The 21,197-nt window shown below is 40.5% G+C and overlaps 2 protein-coding genes across 4 annotated transcripts in view; one reads left to right on the top strand and one right to left on the bottom strand.

Moving 5' to 3' along the window:
* The window catches only part of arhgef25a (Rho guanine nucleotide exchange factor (GEF) 25a), a 51,494-nt gene extending 35,890 nt beyond the window's left edge, over positions 1-15,604 (top strand). The window contains exons 5-17 of one of the 2 annotated variants that reach the window (XM_034696234.1): positions 3,550-3,674; positions 5,492-5,558; positions 5,972-6,075; positions 6,296-6,365; positions 7,803-7,892; positions 10,125-10,217; positions 10,676-10,726; positions 10,824-10,901; positions 11,029-11,220; positions 11,449-11,629; positions 12,077-12,306; positions 12,396-12,530; positions 13,721-15,604. In XM_034696234.1, the coding sequence (XP_034552125.1) occupies positions 3,550-3,674; positions 5,492-5,558; positions 5,972-6,075; positions 6,296-6,365; positions 7,803-7,892; positions 10,125-10,217; positions 10,676-10,726; positions 10,824-10,901; positions 11,029-11,220; positions 11,449-11,629; positions 12,077-12,306; positions 12,396-12,530; positions 13,721-13,846 (1,542 nt within the window). In that variant the 3' untranslated portion in view covers positions 13,847-15,604. The remainder of the gene's footprint in view (positions 1-3,549; positions 3,675-5,491; positions 5,559-5,971; positions 6,076-6,295; positions 6,366-7,802; positions 7,893-10,124; positions 10,218-10,675; positions 10,727-10,823; positions 10,902-11,028; positions 11,221-11,448; positions 11,630-12,076; positions 12,307-12,395; positions 12,531-13,720) is intronic. The other variant, XM_034696235.1, reaches the window with a different exon arrangement.
* A 979-nt stretch (positions 15,605-16,583) lies between these two features.
* On the bottom strand, positions 16,584-19,389 carry sp5l (Sp5 transcription factor-like). Of its 2 annotated transcripts, XM_034696212.1 has the most exons (3): positions 19,374-19,389; positions 18,847-19,254; positions 16,584-18,408 (listed from the first exon to the last, which is right to left on the bottom strand). In XM_034696212.1, exons 2-3 carry the CDS (start codon positions 18,898-18,900, stop codon positions 17,365-17,367), a joined length of 1,098 nt encoding a protein of 365 aa, XP_034552103.1. In that variant the 5' UTR covers positions 18,901-19,254; positions 19,374-19,389; the 3' UTR covers positions 16,584-17,364. The 2 variants fall into 2 exon arrangements, with proteins under 2 accessions (XP_034552103.1, XP_034552102.1); XM_034696211.1 differs by lacking the exon at positions 19,374-19,389 and having other exon boundaries at positions 18,847-19,361.
* Positions 19,390-21,197: the final 1,808 nt, after the last annotated feature.

Here is a 21,197-nt window from a genome sequence, read left to right as displayed (position 1 = left end):
GCTAATGAAAATGACTGAAGGTAATTTTTTGACACCAACGGTCCATTATGAGTTGCACTTTAGATATATAAAATAATGCAGGATGACTAGAACACAACTAGCACACAAACCTGAAAATCACCCACATGAGCTTTAAATAACAGAAGGGATTTTTAACAGGATTGTAGAAAAATGGAGCCAGTCTATTTGTTTTAATCACTGGCTTGGGCAAGATTCAGATTATCAGGTTAGGGCTAGTTTTAGCCAACTGTTTACCAAGCGAGTCTCTTTGAGGAGTAACTGTAACAACCTAATTCGGGGTCTGCCTGGCAGGCAGGTGACATCAGTTCACTTCATCTTTGCAACCCTTCAGCAAGATCTGCAGATGACTAACTCTACTACTGCTTTACTAAGAAGAACAACAAACACTGAGATGCACAAAACAGCACTATATTCTACAACCACACATACACACACACCTGACCACAGACTCAAAGAAGATAAATACCCCACACATACACACGCAAGCTAAAACACACACTTGTAAGGGAGTCTTAATGAATACAAGCCCTTCCCAGAGTAGATCGATGCACCAGAGGACCAGAGGGCAGGGTTTGACAGCGACCTTTGTGATGCATGACTCACATTCAAGATGTTACAAAAGAGCACGCCTGGAGAAAAATAGGAAATAGCTGGAAAAACAGCAGATGTGATGAAAGATGACTCCGTATGTGTGATCGGACAAAGGACGTTCTGTGTGCACATACACTTTCATTTTTTCCATCAGACACCCAGAGTTGGTTGCTTGTGGCAAAGGGACATTTCAAGTTTAGGATTCAGTGGGTCTGTTTAAGAGCATAGTAGGAGTCACTTGGGCAGCAGTAATATAGCATGAATCAGAGGTCACTGAACTTTATTAATATTAAGTAAATCAATACTGATACCTGAGTATTTGAGCTCAGAGGAGAGAGCACTTAAACACTAATTTCAGTCTCAAAAACACATCAAAAGCCATTAATATGATTACATCAGAAGGATGACCTCAGTGCTTTGGTGTTTTTACTGCCAATCTTTGTAAGGAAGGGGGAAGAGAGAGGGGGGTAAAAGTAGGGAGATTAAATTATGTAGGTCAGTTGACTCAGAGGGTTTGTTTCTGTCTCTTTACCCCACCTTTAATAACCACATGTCCAGTGTTATATGCTTTGTTGTTTTCCCCATTTTTCTACACCCAGTTCAAATCCCAAAAACAACCTTCTTAGAATACTGTAGCTGTTATTGCATTGTGTCTTGGTCACTTGAAAGTTGTTATGATTGTGCGTGTCAGCAGTTCAACCAAGAAGTGGTGTTGAAAGGAAGCCAGAGCTGCACAGAGCTGCACATCCCAGTACTTATTAAATTGCTTTTCCTGAGGAACAACCTGTACAGCCTGTCATATCCACTTGCAGATAAATTAAACGACAAATAACTCTAGCACAGTTTCCTGCTGAAAATAAGTGATCGCTGCATTTATTGTGTATTTTCCTCCAAGCCATATCATGCTTTGCAACATTGGCATCAATGCTGTTAGATTGCATTTTCAGCACTTCAGGAAATTGTTGGTGCAGCTGCTTGAAATATAAATACACATCAGTTTCATGCATCTGCAAATCTTCCTAGGTACGCTTAGAGGTGTAGTATTTATTATCATGAAAATCCCTCTGGTATAACTTTAATACTGCTGATTTGCTGCACCTTATGTGTTCCAGCAGTGAGTGGTTAGCTAGTCCCAAAAGGTGTAAAGTAAAACTTCAGCAGCAGCAGTGTTAGCTATAAAACGATAGAATAACAAATTTTAGCAGGTGCTCTGCTTTTTAACAACCCTATGAAACAATTTTAAGGTTTTACTATCAAAAAACTGAGATTGAGATTCATGACTGTTTCTTTGTCAGACAACATTTCTTGAATTTAGAGGACAACAGTTTCTAACAACTCTGTTCTTGATTGAGGAAGTTATTCAAAGATCCTACATACAATAAAAGGATAACCTGATCTTCCACTGAAATTGTAATCTTTTTTTTCCCTGAGCTTCTGAGTAGAAAAACAAAACTTGCAACAGAGGGGAGACGAGGGGAATTTTTCCTGTGGGCTTTGCCACAGCACATCTGGAAGTTATCAGGGAGCTAGGGAGACCTGTCAGCCAGGCTGGAGCTCTCCTAGCGGGGCAAGATGAGCAGGGGGAGCGAGGGTCTTTCTGGAGCCTCTCTGTCTCTTCCTACACCCCTGTCTCTTTACTTCCCTGTGCCTTTTTCATGCTTTTCTCTCTCTCACACACATCAATGTGACAGAGGAGAAAGCTAACAGCTTGTAGATGCCAAAAAGTTAATCACAGAGATGGCAGGTGATGAAGTTGAACCAGCAGAGGAGCAAAGGAGAAAGTTCTGTCCCTCACTTTTCCATTTGCTTTAACGTTTATCTATCAAACCAATCTATTTATTTCTCCATCAGGCAGCCGACTGCCAGGGGAGACTGAGGGATTAGACATATGTCTTTGGTGTGTGTTTAGGGTGGGAAGGTCTTGCTTGACTGGGACAAAGGGACACAGGGATTTAGGTGACGACAGACGGCTGCCTTTATAAGTTTACACAGCCTGGGGAGAGTGAATGGTTGAAAACCACAGCCAAAAATAGAGGGAAGTAGTGTGAAGGTAGATAGAATTGTACAGAGAGATGGAAGCCAGTCATTTTACTATCATACAAAGGTGATAGGTTTTCTTATTGTGCAGGAGAAAAAGGTTACACAAACATATGGGCCATGTGTTGATGTATTGCATGCATCCATTGAGCTTGTGTTGATTTTTAGTCTTTGCACGCTTTGTTGTGGTTTGCACAATGCCTCTATATCTGCACCATGACCCCTGCAGGAAGTGATATCAATTCCAGGAAAAAGCATGAAAAGGAGGTCATGTATGTAACGCATGAACACAATCGATTAGATCAGAGGAGCCTTGGCTTTATCCTGCATGTGTTTCTATTTGAAGCCAATAAGGACGAACTGACGTACATGTTGCTGTAGTTTTGCTGCAATGTTAAAAGAAAGGATCCAGCTTGATGTATTTACACATGCTGTTAACCTCAGGTGGCATAACGAGAAAATAACATTTATTAATTCACACTTACATCAGAGATGCACTGACACTGCCAGCGGGCGTGCAGTAATTGCATCCGTCGTCCTCTGAGGCCAAAAGTCCATCAAGTTCAAATCTTTATTCGTGGTCTACTACGGCAACACGCCTGTTGATACTTTGAACTCTTTATCTTAAAATCTCTTTCTCTTCGTCTATCTGTGGCTGATGTGAACAGCGCTAACGGATCATTAACAGTGACTATCTGAATCTGATCTTCTTATCATTCAATCTCTGCTCCTCAAGTCTCTCTGCTCTCCATGGTCACCTTGGCAACCTGCATCATTATCATCTCCCTCCTGCTCTTTATCTCCTGCTCACTTTTGTTCCTGATGTGATCCACAATATTGGCATGGGGCCCTTTGATAAACAGTTCCTCTGTCTGTTTGTCCGTCTCTGTCTTCCCTCAGGATACTCAGTTCAGCAGTGTTCTGCCAGATGACAGCGGCTCCGTCTTAATGGACGACACCTCCAGCCAATGGTCGGCTGTGGCTGACACTGAGGAGGAGAGGGGGAGTGCCTTAGAGAAAAGCATGTATGTATATAATTAGTGAAATGAGCCACACTCCTGCCAACGCAACTCTTCCCCATATTCTGTAAATAAATGTGTTTAAGCACAAACAACTTTATATTGGAGAGGAGCTTTAGAGTTCAGCTGTCATTTGTGAATGTGAAAAGTTTCACTCAAGGCAAAAGTCAAATACTGACAATTTTAAGTTTGCTGATGTTTAAAAGGTAGAGTTTACAGTGTGTAACACCCCTGCTACACATGTTAACATGATCATATGTGGAGTTACATGATAGTGTTGAGTTTATAATTAGTTTTTGGAATTATCCATGAGATAAATACTAAATATTATCCATTGGAAAAATTGTCACAGACAAGTCTCCTTATTTCCAGAATTTCATACTTGTCTGTATTTACGGATTCACAGATGAAAACAAATTTACATGACAAAGCCTTAATTATCACATTAAAACAATTTCATGTTTGGGACATTTGAAAAAAAAATTATATAATTTCTGTAGAGAGAGCAAAACCATCATCTGATGAAGACTGCCAGATGCAGTTGAAAGCCTCTGGAGAAAGTCAGGGGACATTAAACGGAAGACTTTGACATGAAACTGGAGACGTTGAATTCAATGAAACTGAAGATCATGTCTTTAAATGACTGACTCTTAAAGCCACTATGAGGAGTTTTGATCTGGTTTGATCTGAACCAGGCTCAAGTAAACACTGATGCCTCTGTATGATCTGCAACAGCAGGCCAGCCTGTCAGACAGACAACTGTCAAGTTATTTTATATACAGAACCTGTCATCCCTGCCATTGAGTAGGTGTCAGGTGAGGCAATTTAGAGCATGCTGCATGAACAGCCTTTAAAAAAACTTCTCCCCATCATTTATTTGCTGGTTTCAAGATTAGCCAGGGGTTAGCTGGGGTCAGCATTTCCAATCATGTTTTACACATGTACAGGACAAGCTCAGCAAAGAGATACTGCTCACACTGCAAAAACTCAAAATCTTACCAAGTGAAATTGTCTCATTTTTAGTCAAAATGTCTTATACCACTTGATTTAAGATACATTTACTTAACAGGTAACATTTGAGCCAGATAGAGGGACTTGTTTTAAGACATCTTAAATATCTTGTTAAGTCAAACAATCTTGAAATGATCTTGTTTTGAGTTGTAATTTAGAAGAAACAAGGTTTATTTTACATTTCATACATTTTTCAAGCTGAGATCTTATTTGTAGAAGACAATTATCCTTGATTTAAGACACAATTTTAGCTCCGTTGATAAAAGAAAGAAAGAAAGAAAAGTTGTTGTTTTTAAGGGTGGGTTACAGTTTTCAGGCACTGTTTCTTCTAAATCAGATAAAAATATTCATCCTCAAACTGCATGCAAACAATGAAACACCTACTTTAGAGCATAGCTGGCTTATCCTAAAAAACACATGGCTGAATATTAGTATATCCAGCTTAATATGAGAAGATAAAGGTAAGGTAAAAGTACCTTGAAATAAGTTTGTCTTTCTTGTTTTTGGAGGGGCATTTTTTCCAGTGCAAGGGCTCACTAAAAGCAAAGCAACCTGAAAGTTCCTCACAGGACCTTTAAGACACCAAAGGTTACTCCAGTTGTTTGTTTGATCTAATTAAACTGTACTTGTTACACTATTTTCATTTTAGATTTCCAAAAAAGTTCCTGCAAAATTACATTTATTCAAGCATGTCCTTTTCTGAAAATTGTCAGAGACACTGTGCCTTTAAGATAAAGTTTTGCAAGGATTTATGCAAAGTTAATGTAGTGGCATTTCTCCAACACTAATCTTCCCTCTTTATATCTCCACAGGTATGTTCTGAAGGAGCTTATAGAGACAGAGAAGCACTACGTGGTAGACCTGGGGCTCATAGTGGAGGTAAACCTCACAGTCTGCTGGATAAAAAAACACACCATCTTCCCTGACAGAGAGGACAACTTAGTCATCCACCCAGTCTGTCTAACAGAGCCCTAAATCCTCATCATCACTTTCTTCCACTCTCCTCCTCTTTCCTCTGGTCTGCCTTCGTCACTGTGTCTCCACTCTTAAGCAGATTTGGTGAATTCAAAGTTTGAAGAGTGTTATGTTGCAAGGCGATCTGTCTCCTGGTGCCTTAAATAGCTGCAGATATTTTGGTGTGGGGATGAATTTTTCCAATCTGAAAGTTATAAAAAGCTAAAAGATAAGTGTGTGATTGCTGCTGTGTGCTAGAGAAGTCTTGTTTTTATAACTGGAGTTATTCACAGTTATTCACAGAGTTTTTGCTGATGTTCTCTGTCATTTCCTTGCAGGGCTACATGAATACAATGACCTCCAAAGGCATACCAGAGGACATGAAGGGAAAAGACAAGATTGTCTTTGGGAACATTCACCAAATATTTGACTGGCATAAAGAGTAAGTTCCTGATATTGTAACAAGTGATGGCTACAAGTGGAAAAAGTGTGTGTTTGATGGAGCTGCATTCAAATTGAAAGAAAAACAGTGATTCTTAGGGTATTGTGCTTGAGGCTGAGAGGACGACAAAAGAACAAAAGGGCAGGAGACAAATCTGACCTTCCGTTTGGGCATTGTTTGAGTGTGTGATGTGTATTTTTGCGTCTTTTCTTCTCTGTAGCTACTTCCTGGGAGAGCTGGAGAAGTGTTTGGCAGAGCCCGAGAGGCTGGCTCAGCTCTTCATCAAACATGTGAGTATGACTATCTTATAAACATACACACACACACACACACACACACACACACACACACACACACACACACACACAAACACATTCATGCATCAGTGGCCGTGTCTGGGTCTGCTTCCTTGCGCTGTTTGGTGTGAGTGTAAATAGAGCTAAGAAAACACGCAGAGCTCCTGTTTATCCTACCGTACCTCTCTCCTCCTCTCTCAGCTGCCAGCGTCTCTCCTTCCACTTCCTTGTTACTGATACGTCTGTGTTTTTACAACAGCGTACACACGCACACACACACTCACAGAGGAACGACACACTGGCCGATATCCAGTCTGGGCTGGACTGGTCAGGAAACACCGGGGAAAAAACAGGCAGAAAAGACAACAAGAATAAGAGGAGCAATAACAAACGCTCAGCTCAAGCTCTTTGATATGAAGACTTTACCTCGGACCAAACAGCGACCTACTTCTTACCACATTATCTAAACTGAAGAATGAAACAAGGTTATGCATGCAACATCTCTGCTGAGTGTGTCGTGTTTACAATAGATGGAGCATAAGCAGGTAAAGGGTCACAAGGCTTATGAAGGGAGTAATATTAGATTTATATCTATTGGTTAAGTGGGGGCACATGCAGGCTGAGCAGTCATGTTTTGGACCGATTTGGCTTTGTCTCTCCTTTTTGCCACATTTACCCTCTTTCTTTCTCTGTAGCTTCTTTAACAATGTAATAACGCTCAGCCCACTGGATAATCAACTTAAAAGCCTGCAGGGGGAATAAAGGAACTTGTAACTAAATCTAAGCATGGTGTCAAACTGTGAAAACAAGCAGACTGGGAACATGGCCTTAATGAAAAGCAGAGGGCCAGATCTGCTTTAACAAGAGCCGCATCACAGATACACAACATGTGTGTTCACTTACACACATGCAACATATAAACAGACAGATGGACTCTATGCACGGTGCACTCTTTCACATTGTACATGCAGAGGTCTCCTGCAGGGTTACGTGATGTCCATATTCAGGTGGAGCCACTCACCGGTCTCTAGGTTACAGAACCATGTAGCCTGTTGCTAGGTACAGCTTTATATCTGCAGGCTCTAAAAGGCTCCGGTTACACAGAGGGTAACCTGGGTAAATTATACATCACCTTACGCTCATCTGCATGTAACAATGTGAGGGCTTTGACTATCACATCTGCACTCCTTTGTCATTTAGTCACAGAAGAGTGGACGGCTTGAAAGAACCAGCTATCTAAGAAAAAACACTGTTACCCAGCACTCACACTGCACATTACTTGTTGTTGTTTCAAATATGTGTTATGCAATTCAGCTTTTATTCATCACGGTGAGGCTCACATTAAAGTCTTTTTTACTCTGTGGCTAAAATGTAATATTAATTCAGTTGACTGCTTTTCTAATGACATGTTTTTTCTTTCCTTTAACGAAGGAGAGGCGTCTGCATATGTATGTTGTGTACTGTCAGAACAAACCCAAGTCAGAGCATATCGTCTCAGAGTATATTGAGACATACTTTGAGGTGAGTACTGTTTATCGTATTACTTTTTAATTCCTAGAGCTTTCAAATGTGGCCCTGTTTTGTAGATGCTAAGTTGTGGAAGTGACTGTTAGTTCATGTTGTTTTGGGATTGCTGAAGGAAATTTGATGGGTGAATTGGAAAGGTGGAGTGGTTGTCCTTTCTACATGGAGTTTTCATGTTCTTTTTTTTACTGATTTACAATTTTATTGCTTTTTTCATCTTTTTGCAACATTCATACATTTACAGATATTCATAAATGCACAAAACAGAAAACAATTGTGTATCTGCTTCAGTCAGCAAACAGGAAAAAAATTAAATAATAATAATAATAGACAAATAAAATTACAACAAAAAAGTTATAATGAAAATAAACAAAAGCATACATAGATTTAAATACAAACAAACAAACAAAAAAACATGATAATAAAATCTATACTGTGTCCTCGTTAGTTGATAATGAAGATCTGGTAACCCTTCCACTTTAAAAGATAATCATTCCACCTGTTAGTCTGTCTATACAAAGTTGTTCATATGATCATGTGAGTTTTCATGTTCTTTTAATTCTAGTGTGGGTTCTCATGAGGAACTCCAGGTTCTCCCCTTAGTCCAAAAACATGATTATTAGGTGAAGTGGTGATTCTAAATTGCCCACAGGTGCAGGTGTGAGAGTGACTGGTTGTTTATGTTAGCTGTATGTTTGACTGGCAACCTGTCTTGGATTAGCCTCTCAGCTGGGATCAGTTTAAGTCCCTCTGTTATCATTAACTGAACAATCAGTATAGAAGACGGATGGAGATTGATATAGCTAACCACCACATAGCTATATTGGCAAAAATGTTTTCCTCTGGTGCAGGGAGGTCCTTACAGACAAGATGGGACCACTAAAAGGGCTCACTTTTGCCACTTACCTGCTCAGATTGTTACTTGTAATGTAAAAACTCATCCCTTTACTATTTAGCCAATAAGTTAACTCCTCTGAAATCTCATGGTGAGAAAGTTTATTGCAAGAGCCGATTTGTTGGGTTTCTCCTTAATGTTATTTTCCAGGTTAAAGGCCTGTGTCCACCAACAGCATTTTGCCCACGCCTTCAGTTTCAGAGTGCTTCTCATCGGGGCTTAATGTTGCAAGTTTCGAAAAGTTTTTCCAGGCCCTTACCCTTCGGCTTCCCTTAACAGTGACCTGCTAAGTTTAAAAATATATATATTATTTGCTGCATTTTTTTTTCATTTCTTTATGGAATTGTATGAAGAAAATGGAATAAAAATTGTGTTGTAGCATGAGCAGCAGCTGGAAATTTTACCATTTAAAAACAAGTGTGGTCAGTTTCTCCTCCACCATTGTTATTGACAGGTTAGTAGCAGAAGTCCCACCTGTACTAGATTTGATATGGGATGGAAAAGGGACATTGATGAGCTCAGTGTGGTCCCAAAAGTTAGACAATTTTCAGCATGGAGCGCTGAAACTAAGTAACAAACTAACAGATAGTGCTAAGAGTTTTTTTTGCGCTTAGCATGCTGAGCACCAAAAAAACGTTAATGCATTGGTTTTGTAAATGGGCACCAGCACAAAAAAAATATTGTAAGTGGACACAGGCCCTGAAACTCCTGTGATGCTGTCTGTGATATTGTTAGAAATTTTAAATAACACTCTTAGTCTTAATCAAACACTTTGAGCATCCAGCTTGTTCCTCCGTAGTTGCCCCAAAGGATTACATTATAGCCATTACAGCCTTGGTACACCTGCTAGATATAAATATATGTTGGAACATTGAAAACTGCTTTGAACTTACTAATTATGTGGCATTATGTATTATGAAAAGTACAGGAATTTCCATTTTATGTTATAAACTGTCAGGATGACGTAAGAACCTATTTTTAAAACAATTTTGTTTTAGTGATGTTAGTGTTCTTTTTTAGACCCTAGGCCTTTTGCACACTCACACCAGTTCTTTAGGCTTGTTGATAATAAGCCTTTTAGTAGCCATGAAAGTGTTAGTGTTCCAATACTTAATACATGTATTATACATGACCATGTGGCTCTATTTTTAGTTGCCATCTAGTATTCAGTTTACTCCTTTTCATTGACAGTAAACGGAAGACAAACAGACAAGCAGAGTAATCACCGTGATGCATTGTCTCGGAGGGATTATGTTGGCCTGTCGCTGTTGTGTTGTGTGCTGTGGCTGTCATGCTAACTGTTACCCTGTTGTTGTGTCCGTCTTCACTGACAGGAGTTACGGCATCAGCTGGGCCACAGGCTGCAGCTCAACGACCTGCTCATCAAACCCGTCCAGAGGATCATGAAGTACCAGCTGCTGCTCAAGGTGAAAGGCAGAACACTGCTGAGCTGTTGACACACACAACACCTTTGCTCAAACACAAACATTTTGGTGTCCACTGAGCAGCTGTCTGACACACAGCAGGGTTAGTCACGAGATTGCAAACATCATGAACCCAGACAAACACACAAAACTCTGTGGAGAAACACAGATGACACATTGGGTGTATGGTAACGTCTGCACAGGCTACTTTCCAGCCAGAGAGGAAGAGGCAAATTACATAATGGGACTCTGATTCAAACAATCATGTGTAATACTCTTTGAAGAGTATCATAAAATGACATCCTTGGTATAAAACTTAGCCCAAAATATAAAACTTTGCCCTTTGGCATTCAAATAAAAGCTGGGTTCAGCCTCCATAAATACTCCACCAGATGTCCTCACCTTATTCTGAGCAGTAAAACTGGAATTCTCTGGTGATCATGCTGTGTTTATTTGGACAGGACTTCCTCAAGTATCACACCAAAGCTGGTATGGACACAGAGGAGTTGGAGGTGGGTGTCCTAATGTAAAATGTAAGAATAAATTACTGTTATGTACGCTTGGTGTAACAGCACCACTTTATAATTTTTTTTTTTAATACATAAACAGAAAGCGGTTGAAGTGATGTGCTTTGTGCCAAAGCGTTGCAATGACATGATGAATGTGGGCAGACTTCAAGGCTTCGAGGTATGTCTCTGGAATTTAGGCCATCCTTAAAGTCTTCAAAACATTTCTCATGCCAACTATTCAGCTCATTAAAATTGCACCGTAACCATTTCCTCTGTTGTTGTGTTTATCTTTAACGTCATACCAGGGGAAGATCACGGCGCAGGGCAAACTGCTTCAACAAGACACCTTCACTGTCACTGAACAGGATAGCAGCTTCTTGTCCCGAGCCAAGGAGAGGCGGGTCTTCCTGTTTGAGCAGCTGGTCATCTTCAGTGAGCCAATCGACAGGAAGAAAGGTTTTTCAATCCCAGGATACATCTTTAAGAACTGCATTAAGGTAGGCGCCCGCTGAGGATCAATGATTCAGGATTTACTAGAAGAAGAAAGTACATCTAACTCTCGTGTTATGAGTTACACAACAGATTGAGAACAACAGAACCACACTTATTCTTGTCTACACCAGCACACATTGCATAATCCCACAGCAGGGACGTTTTAGAGGCTTGCATGTGTTAGTGAAGTGTTTGGCTGATCACAGATGTTAATCAGATGGGATATGTTCCAGGTAAGCTGCCTGGGGGCGGAGCCCAGCGTGGAAGGCGATGATGCTCGCTTTGTGCTGACATCACGCAACCCAGATGGGAGTGTGGTGCGCTTCCAGTTGCTGGCGTCTTCCCCTGAGATCTGCAGAGCCTGGGTCAATGATGTTGTGCAGATCTTGGACTCACAGCGCAACTTTCTTAATGGTAAGTCCCTGCTGAGCTCTGAAGACAGAACATCCTGAGGATCGATAAATCATGTTTCAGCCTGGCATATTTGCCATGTATTGACTGTGCAGTCAAATCTCATGCATAAGTAGTTCAGTCAGTATAAACTGAGAAAGGATTTTTTGTTTAATGGTAGAGTCTTGTTTGATGTATTCTGTTAAAATAAGTAAGTCATAAAAGATGTTAAAAAGTTGTAGTTAGAATACATTATGTTAAAGTCAATACCAGTACACTTAGACCTCTTTCTGATGGTTATATTTTCAATGTTCTTGCATCAAAGACAAACAAAATGCTATCTACTTTAATCCTCATATTTAGCATTATTTTATAGATATATAATAAAAAATTGACACACTTTTTTAAAGTAAAACATTCATCCACAGACAGTTTTGTAAAAGCTGTCTCCTTATCCTCTGTGTGTTTCAGCCTTACAGTCCCCCATCGAGTACCAGCGGCGAGAAAGCAAGTCTAACAGCCTAGGCCGCTGCATGAGACCCCCTCTGTCTGCTGCCAGTGCCCTTCGGCCCCACTCTTCCGCTTCCATTGATCGCCACAAGCTGCCCTCCCTTCACTCCCACAACATCTCCTTACCCACTCTCTACCTGCCCAGCCAAGGCCAGAGCCAAGGACCCAGTGAGACGTTCCCACAGCAGGAAGTAGGTGTCCTTAGTGTTCTTCTTTTTGTTGTACAAATTGAATAATAAAAACAGCAAATGGTAATGTATTCTTTTGTTTGCATTAACAGCCCACTATGGTCCAGCTGTGCCCTGCTGACTCTGACACTGTTTCTCCGTCACACATCCAACTGGGTTTCACTGATCGGCCAAACTGTCAAGCTGTGTCAAATGGGCTGTACACCCCGACTACACAAAGTTCACAGGTAGAAATGTCTACATGGAGGCCTCAGCGTTACATATAATGTGTGGTTCTTTTGCACATAGTTGAACATTGTGCTCCTGGGTTTTTCAGCCATCATTATTATCTAACACCAGCAGTCTGAGAGTTAGTTATAAAATAAGCTGCAGGAGGCTTGTAAATAATGGGCCATTGTAAAAATGCCTGACTATAATTCTAGTGTGCTCATTAATGTTCATTAAAAGATGAAAGACTTAGGTAAATGGTAACCTTTTATTAAGACAAACATATAGTAAAGGGATTTCTTTGCTTATGTAAAGAGTTATTTCTCCCCCTATTGGTTGAAAAGGGAATCAATGAAAATCAGGTGATTTCTGAAGGATATGGTTTGTTGCACTTGTTTAATTAATTGAATTCAAAAGTAGTCGCATCTTAGTGTTTTTTTTATAAACTATAACACAAATTTCAGCCTGTCTGTGCTTCATTTTGAATAAAATAGAAATGCATATACTGTGAAATTAATTGTAATAGAAATGCAATATTGCCACTTTTCATTAGCTATCACTAATATTGAAAGAAATCCCAGTGGTCCAGTCCTACGCTTTAGTATTAGATTTTGCAGCAGTAAGTCAGGTAGCTTTCTTAAATGCAATGATACAAGGTGATTAAAAGTCATTCAGGGAGTCTGTTGAACGTTAGAGCTCTGACGAAAAGAGGTGCCGCTGGGCTGACTAGACATGAGGAGTTTTGGCTCCAGATCCATAGATACATGAACGTATCTATGCATGGTACATTTTTTACAACAATGATTTTGAGAATCAGTTAACTTTCTTTGAACTATAGAGATAGTGCCTGGTCCTCCTCACTGCAAGCTAATGGATGATACATCCTGTTGTTGGGCTTAAATTAACATTAACTGGCCTCTGTCATTACTGAATTTGTTCTTCTTTTTGGGACGGGGCAGACAGGTCAGCTCTCTGTTTACTCAGGCTGGATTGATTCAGTATGAACAAACAGGAAGCAGACGAGGACATCTGAGAGAGATGTCTATCAAAGGCAGAAAGTGTTTCCTATACCTATGGAAGAGGGTGTATACGTAGCTTCCCCAGATCTGTGCACCAGACTATAATTTATTAGTACACTGAAAATAATTTTGCAGAGTTGTTAGTACATGGAAGTCTTCTTTAGCTTTATGATTGTTCCCTTTCTTTCCAGCAGAGGGCAGCAGAGGGCTGCAGAAGGGGCCAACCTGCTGATGCCGGGAACCAGCCTCCAGTGTTGGGCCCCTCAGCTGGACGACGCCCCAGCATTCTGGCTCAACTGGCCGAGGATGACCTCTGAACTCCGACATCATGTGTGTCCTGGGTCAGGAGGACAGCAGCTAAAGCCACAGCTGTGGAGATAGGTAGATCAGTCTCCTGTCTCTCAATGCCAGGCTGGACCTTCACCTTGTTCAGTCAGGATTCATGGAGAAAAATGGAGGAACCTAAAGGATTATGGGAAAAAATTGTGGGCTGCAGCTATAAAGTGACTTTGCTCCTGGTTTTGGAGAGCCGTTTGGAGGTGAGCAACCTTTGCCACCTTCGCTGTACATGAACAGCACCCAGTGTGATGTTACTGGGTTCAGAGTGAAAACACTAAGTGTTATGACGATTTCTTTTTTGAGTCTGTATACCACTCTCTTCTCTCTTTCAAAGGGCGAGTGGGATTTGTTTGACAAAGATCCATTCCTAACCGGGGCGGTCACTGGAGTTGTGTATGTGCCTGAATGCATGTTTGTGTGGATGTGTTTGAGTGCATGAGAGGCTGCAGGGAGTGGCAGCTGCTCCTCTTGTACCCTCTTTTTATTTTCCGATGCCCCATTGTGAAGGCAAGAAGTACAACTACATTAACACATTTTGTCATTCCCCTGCTGACAACTGAGTTTGCTGTTGATGTTGACGAGAACGGGAAAAAGCAGAACACTTGATGTGAACACGCCACAAGGACTTGATTCACTCGGACTGAGAGTGAAGAACTTTCTTTGAGAGCTCTTCTGCACTCTCTTATTCTGTTTGACAGGCCCTCGTTTGATCTGGACAAAAAAGGCATGATGGAGCCCCCTGGAGGTTCTCTGTGGGTATGACGTCATATCAGAATACATTTTTTTTTCCTCTTTTGGCAACTCCAGAGGAGCTGCTGGTGCAAGAGGTGCATTCAGAGGGACTGCTGTGCTGACCCAAAGTGATGCATGCAACATCTCCTCAGTGATTGACTGTCACTGTACTACTTTACACAGATCGTTCTTTACAGGCCGAAACTGGGTGCCTGTACTTTCGGGACACAAGTCCCTAAAAGTGCATTGGTTTAAACTAATATAGATTGTTTTTTTAAGTCCACTGTTGTCATGTCAAGGCTGTGCACCATTTTTATTTTCTCCGTTAGCTTTAAATTCTGTACTGTACATACCATAAAGGCAATCATGTACATTTCCAATGATGAAGAATGACCCGTGATGTGTTATTGTTTGTTCACATGAAGGATAATATGTTGCAAGTTGAAAGAGTCACGCTGGTGAATCTGCATGCTCCCTCTTATTTAGACAACAGTGCCAAAAAACAGCAGCTCGCCACTCAGAGATATCATGCTCTTACTTCATACTCAGTTTGCCATTCTTCTTCAACAACCATAGATTTCAGTGTTACTTTCTTACATGTAACGCAAAAAGAGAAGGAAAAGTAGAAGGAGTTCTTCTCTGTGGCCAGTAGAGGTCCCCGTGAGACTTTTACTTCCAGTTTAGTTTGATCACAGCTTCACCAAAGATCAATAGGCTTCACATTTCAGCGCTTGCAATGATAGAAAAGCTGCTCAATAATCAATCTGAGTAAATTAATAATAAAAGTTAAAAAGTAAAAGATTCAATGAGTTGAACCCTCTCACAGAATCGATCTGCAGTTAATGTGACTGATCAGGGGGTTTACATTTACAAATTTAAACTTAAACCACTACAGGGAACCAAAGGAAGGATATAAAACCAGGAGAGGGTTTGTTGATGCCATGTTTGACTGACTATAAACTGTTGTATCATATCAAATAAAAAATGTGTCCTTTTGAAACTGATTGCAGTGTTAATTATTCACTTTATAAGAATTTTTTAAATTGCGTGAGGAACTGTATACTTTGATATTTGCGTACATCTGTCTCTTCTTTACAACTGTTCTTTTGATCTGAATGAGGTTCTTATCATTTTTAGTACTGTTTTCCTAACACTAGATAATTTCTTTGTAGTTTTAATAACTACAATTTTGGTGTAATTGAAGTATTATTTTGCTATAGACCCTTTGAAAGCCATAGACTCCACTACTGGAAGCCTCTGATGAAGACAAAAGCAGAGCTTGCTCCGGCATCCCCCATTGGAGAAAGTTCAAACAGGATTAAAAACAAAGAGAAGAAACCCCTGGATGAGCAGACATCTGGTTGGCTGGCCTCTGAATAAAGCCCCATTCTGGGCAGTAAAGCAGAGCCGATCGTAACACGGCTGTGATATATGGAGGGGTCGGGATGGAGGAGGGGGGGTAAAGGGGTATTAACTTTCACAAGGGTGCAAAATCAAAGGGAGTTCCTGTCACCACTGAGGGGGTCTCGACAACAGGGGTCCCATTCACAGGGAATTCCTCTCCAGTGCTCTCTGTTGCATCTGTTGACTCAATCTTCTCCATTGAGAGAAAGAAAACAGTCATTAAAGCCACATGACTGTGAACTTGATTGCAGCAGGCGAGACAAACAGCCCCGTCAATGGATTGAGTATTTACTTTTAGGTGTGAAAATCTTTGAACAGCCCACCATGTTAGGGCTGCTTTAGGGGCTTCTTCCTTCACACCCGCAGCACAATGACAAGCATTTGTATTCTGAATGAAGTCAGATTATCATTTAAATAAAATGTTAGATCTTTTGGGAGCCCTGGGGGCAGCAGAGATTCACACACTTTTCAGAGAGCTAAGACATTTGAAACTATTGTCTTTCATGCATATTTACTTCACAAGTAGGCATCAAAAAGTAAGAAAATAACACTAATAGAAACAGTGATTGTTCCAGCAAAGACAATGTTTATTAAAATTGACATGCGGCCATAACCCCAATAAAACTGTTCATGAGATTTATACATAATTTACAGAGAAGTTAAAAATTTAAAATGTCTGATAATCTGGAGCTTGAATGTTATTTCATGTTACTGCTTTAGAGAAAATGAGATAAATCTGCAGATCAAAGATTTACATTTCAAAAACGGTCCCTACCTTGAAGTAGACAAATTGGTTTTGGGAGCACATCTAATTATTTTACTAAAGAAAAGATCATTTTTATGCAGTAACTCTGAGCTTTAGTAAGGCTTACACTAATTTAAAACATAATGACGGTATCAACAACAGAATCAGGGAGTCTTTGTGCATTTTGCTTACTGTCTGCAGTCTTAACACATCGATACATTATTTACAGAATGAGCCCTAAAAGTGTTTTAATTTCCTTTCATTTGAAATGAAGGCAAATCTTCATTGTGTAGTAAATCAGTTTGGATTAAGTGGAACCTGTTTGTGTAGCATGTTGAAAAGTACACTGAAGTCAGTAAACTCACAATATCACTGAAAAATCTTCAAGTTTTCTATAAAGGTGCCTCACCTTAAACGGCACACAATAACTTTAATTAAAAATTGTCTCTAAATATCTTTTTATGCTTCTACTGAAAGTCAGAAGTAGAACTTTGAAACAGAACATTTTCAGGGAGCTTGATGCTTACCCTCTAGTGCAAACCTATGGCATGAAGTGTGAGTCACAAAGTCTGTTCATTGATGATTATATTTTATGAACGAAGGACCACAGACCCTTTACTCTCTCTTGATATTTGCAAGCAGAGGGTCCGTGCTCTGTGATGGTGGCCCTGACCGGCTCTTTCTGCTCTGATGGGTCTTGACGTGTTTGGAAAGGTGGTCGCTCCTCATGAACCTCTTCCCACACTGCTGGCACCCAAAGCGCTTCTCCCCAGTGTGCGTGCGAAGGTGCCGCTGCAGCTCGTCTGAGCGGGTGAAGCTCTTACCACAGAAGAGCCAATTACAGATGAAGGGCCTCTCCCCGGCGTGCCACCGCAGATGCGCCTTCAGGTGAGAAGTCTTCTTGTACACTTTGCCACACTCTGGGATGTGACAGATGTGCAGTCTCTTCTTTCCAAACTCTAACCCCCCGCCATTGGCCTGGCAGTTGGGGCACTTGCAGCGGCGGCAGCGGCGTGTGGAGCTCAGCAGGCCCTTGGAGGTGCCCTGGAGAAGAGCAGCTATTTGAGGTTGGTGCCCCAAAACCAGCTGCCTACCTAAGGAAAAAGGGTGGTTGGAAGGGGTGGCGTTGGTTTGGGGGAGGCTCCACCACTGCTGTGGTTCCTCTACATGGCCTCCAGACAGATGATGCCTGGTGGAGGAGTTCTGGAGGAAGCTTGGGAAGTTTTGTCCCACACTGTTGTGCTGAGGATAATATGCACTGTTTGCCTGCGACTGGGAGGACAAAACTTTGACGGGTGAGAGTTCGAAGGAGTACGAAGAAGGAGGCTCAGCCGGAGGGGTGAGAGGCAGCTCGTGGTGGTGGTGGTGATGGGGGTGATGATGATGGTGGTGGTGACTCAGGCTGGGCTGCATGTGTCCGGGGAACTGCACCTTGGGCACAGTGAAGGTCATCTGGTGGGTACTAAGGGCCGTGTTGGGTGTTATGTCGTTGCTCCACAGCTGGAACATTCCTGACGTGGAGCTGACGGTGCCCTCATACGGGAACTGGGAGCCTTCTGAGCCCATGGGGCCTCCAACTTGCCAGGCCTGGCTACAGGTGGTGGCCAGGAAGGAGAGGGCGTTGGGTGCTCCCTCTGGGGAAGAGCTGGGCGTCCTGTCCTAGGTAGAAATACAAAGACACTCATTAATACAAGGGCCACTTAAGTGACAAACACATTTTTAGTTGTCACCAAATGGGATTCAATTTTCAATTTGTTTTTTGCCATGAGTCACTTTGTTCTTGAGTTCACTTAAAGCTCATTTTAATTTGTGGAAACATAACACATCGGTAACAAGGTAATGGATATCCTATTACCTCAAATAAGTTTTGCTTTTTTAAATTATTAAGTAATATTAATGCTCATAATTTGCCCTACTTGCTTGTTTTTTGTTATCCTAATCTTTAAAATTGAATTCACAACTGTTCAAAGTTACATTATTTCAGAGGGCTGGAGCACGTGCAGCATATTTACTCTTTGGTAGAATAATTATATACAAGAATTATAAAAGCAGTTCAGAAATCATACTTGGAGTTATAGAAGTAATAATGTAACCTACCTGTAAAAAGGTGTGCAAAAAGTTGTCAGTCCTTTGAATCGCCAGCGCAGCCATCTGTCCTCGCGCTCCCTCTTCACGCACCTGCAACACAAACTGCGCCGAACAGCGACGACGCACTGAGTGGAAAGTAGAGCTCAGGAGGAGAGAAATATGCTCACATTGGCTTCTTTGGTGAATCAGACCTTTTGGCAGAGTAAACTGTGAAATCCAGCGTCATTCAAACGCCCCAGAGTCCACTTTGCTTGTGATTTTAGTGTGCTAGCAGTCCAGATAACAAGGTGTCGAAGCAAGAGTGTCTGAAGTTAGAGGCAGAGAGGCGCGCACAGTAAGTCCTCGCGATCATCTCAAAGGCGCCTGAGCTGCATCTTCTCTTTATAGAGAGAAAAGATCCTCTCAACGGGGTCTCCACTATGATGCACGAGAGCCAGTCAATAGAGAGGAGATGAGAGGGAGGAAGGAGGGAGGTGGGCTGTTAGGTGAAGGGGTGGGCTACTCATAATTTCACTGGATTTCAACCAAATGCTGACCTTACGAGTTGACTCCTCCTCCGATTGTTTTATATATATATATAAAACACTAGTCATCTTCTCAGAGAACCGTTTTCTTTTGAATTCTTTGCGACGTCTGGTTTCACGTAGATTTGAACATTTATTTTAAAAAATCACATCAAATACTTGATGAAAAACTCTGCTTTGTTTTTAAGTGTTTCAGCAACTTTTAATGTGTACATTTAGGTGCATTTTTTTTGCTCAAGTGCAAAATGCTTAGACTGCTAAAAAGATCTAAGTTTAATACAGCCGGCTTAGTCAAAATAACTCTCACTCTGGGAGTATTTGCATACTGCTTCAACTCCACTGTGGGAATTCAAGTAAAGATAGTAAATAGATGGATTTTTATTTTTGGAAACAACTGTTGAAGCATTTTTTTAATAAAAAGCGATATTTAAAAAAAAAATGTGACCTCCAGGAAACATATTGCAAATGAAAATGTAATGATTATTCATTTATTTTTCACAAAAAAGCATAAAAGTACAGTTTCAGTTTGTCAGTCATCTCAAATCACTTATACAATTAGAACAAGGACACCTCAACTTTTAATCTCTGAAGGTGAGAAAAGGTAAGAGAATTGTATATAGGTTTATTTATTTCTATATTAAATTAATTGAAACAGAGCACTTTAATGCACTTTAGAGTAAACATCATTATAAATGATATTCTGCACTTTGAGCTGTCTTTAACCTAGCATTTTAAAAAGTGAAACTGGAGTTTTTATATATTATCCTGCATTAATGATGTACACTCTTGAATAACCATCAATGAGTAAATGACAAGGAAAAAACATTTCATTTGTTAAGAGACAAATGAATCAATTAACAGTGTACTTGAAGGACTTTATTCTATTGTTTGATTATTAGTTTTACAGATCACAGAATAAACTTATTTTTTTTAACACTTTAGCACAGCAACTCTGCAGGTGTGAAGCTCACACACACCATGAAGACAGTCTTAGTGTTTTTCCTCACAAAGCTAATTGATAAAACTCAATCAAAGCCTCAGAGTTCTCACCAGTGGGTGACACGTCAAATAGGCCGCCCTGTGTGACATTCTCACATTTCAGAGTTCAAGTAGAGGCCGCTTCAGATCTGCTCCATTAAATGCAGATTGAGGCTTAATCTCATTCTGTAAGTTCTGTTCACCATTACAATGTTAAGAATTTAAACCCAGGCTGGGAACCTGTTTCTCATGTAAATACAGAGTTCCTCACTTAAGTACAGCTCCCTGTTTCACAGACTGTGATGCTTAAATAAACACACCAAAGGAGAAGCCAAAAAAAGGTAGAAGTAAATGAATTGATAAACAGGTTACATTTATAAATGAATAGAACCAGAGACATGTGATTTCCATTACCATTCCAATTGATATAGTTGATGGATTTTAAGTCTAAATTTATGGCAGTAAAGATAATAACTAAACTGTACTTTTTGGTCAAAGCATTTTTGAAGTCATTGTTGTGGAAAAGCAGACAGAGTGCAGTTTTCAATTTGTCCTTGACAGAGACACCTCAACATTCTACAAAAGATTTCTCCAGACACAGCGTAGTCAAACTTCAGCTACTGCTGATAAATAAATCATTCAGATTGTTGATAGATGATTGACAAGTTGAGGATAAAATTGAGCAAATCTTTGTTTTGGAACATCAAAAATCACAATAATGATAAAATTGTGTTTATTCTTGTATGTACATTATGCAAAATTTAGTATTAGATGAAACATGTGGTATGCAACAAGGTTAAGAATAATGTCTCACAATGAATTATAATTAACCAAAATGTTTTGAATGCTTTGGGCTTG

Source organism: Notolabrus celidotus, chromosome 11 (assembly GCF_009762535.1).
Source record: "Notolabrus celidotus isolate fNotCel1 chromosome 11, fNotCel1.pri, whole genome shotgun sequence".
In the NCBI taxonomy this organism is placed as follows: domain Eukaryota; kingdom Metazoa; phylum Chordata; class Actinopteri; order Labriformes; family Labridae; genus Notolabrus; species Notolabrus celidotus.
The sequence above is the reverse complement of the archived record's forward strand: the minus strand, read 5'-3'. Positions and strand labels throughout refer to the sequence as shown.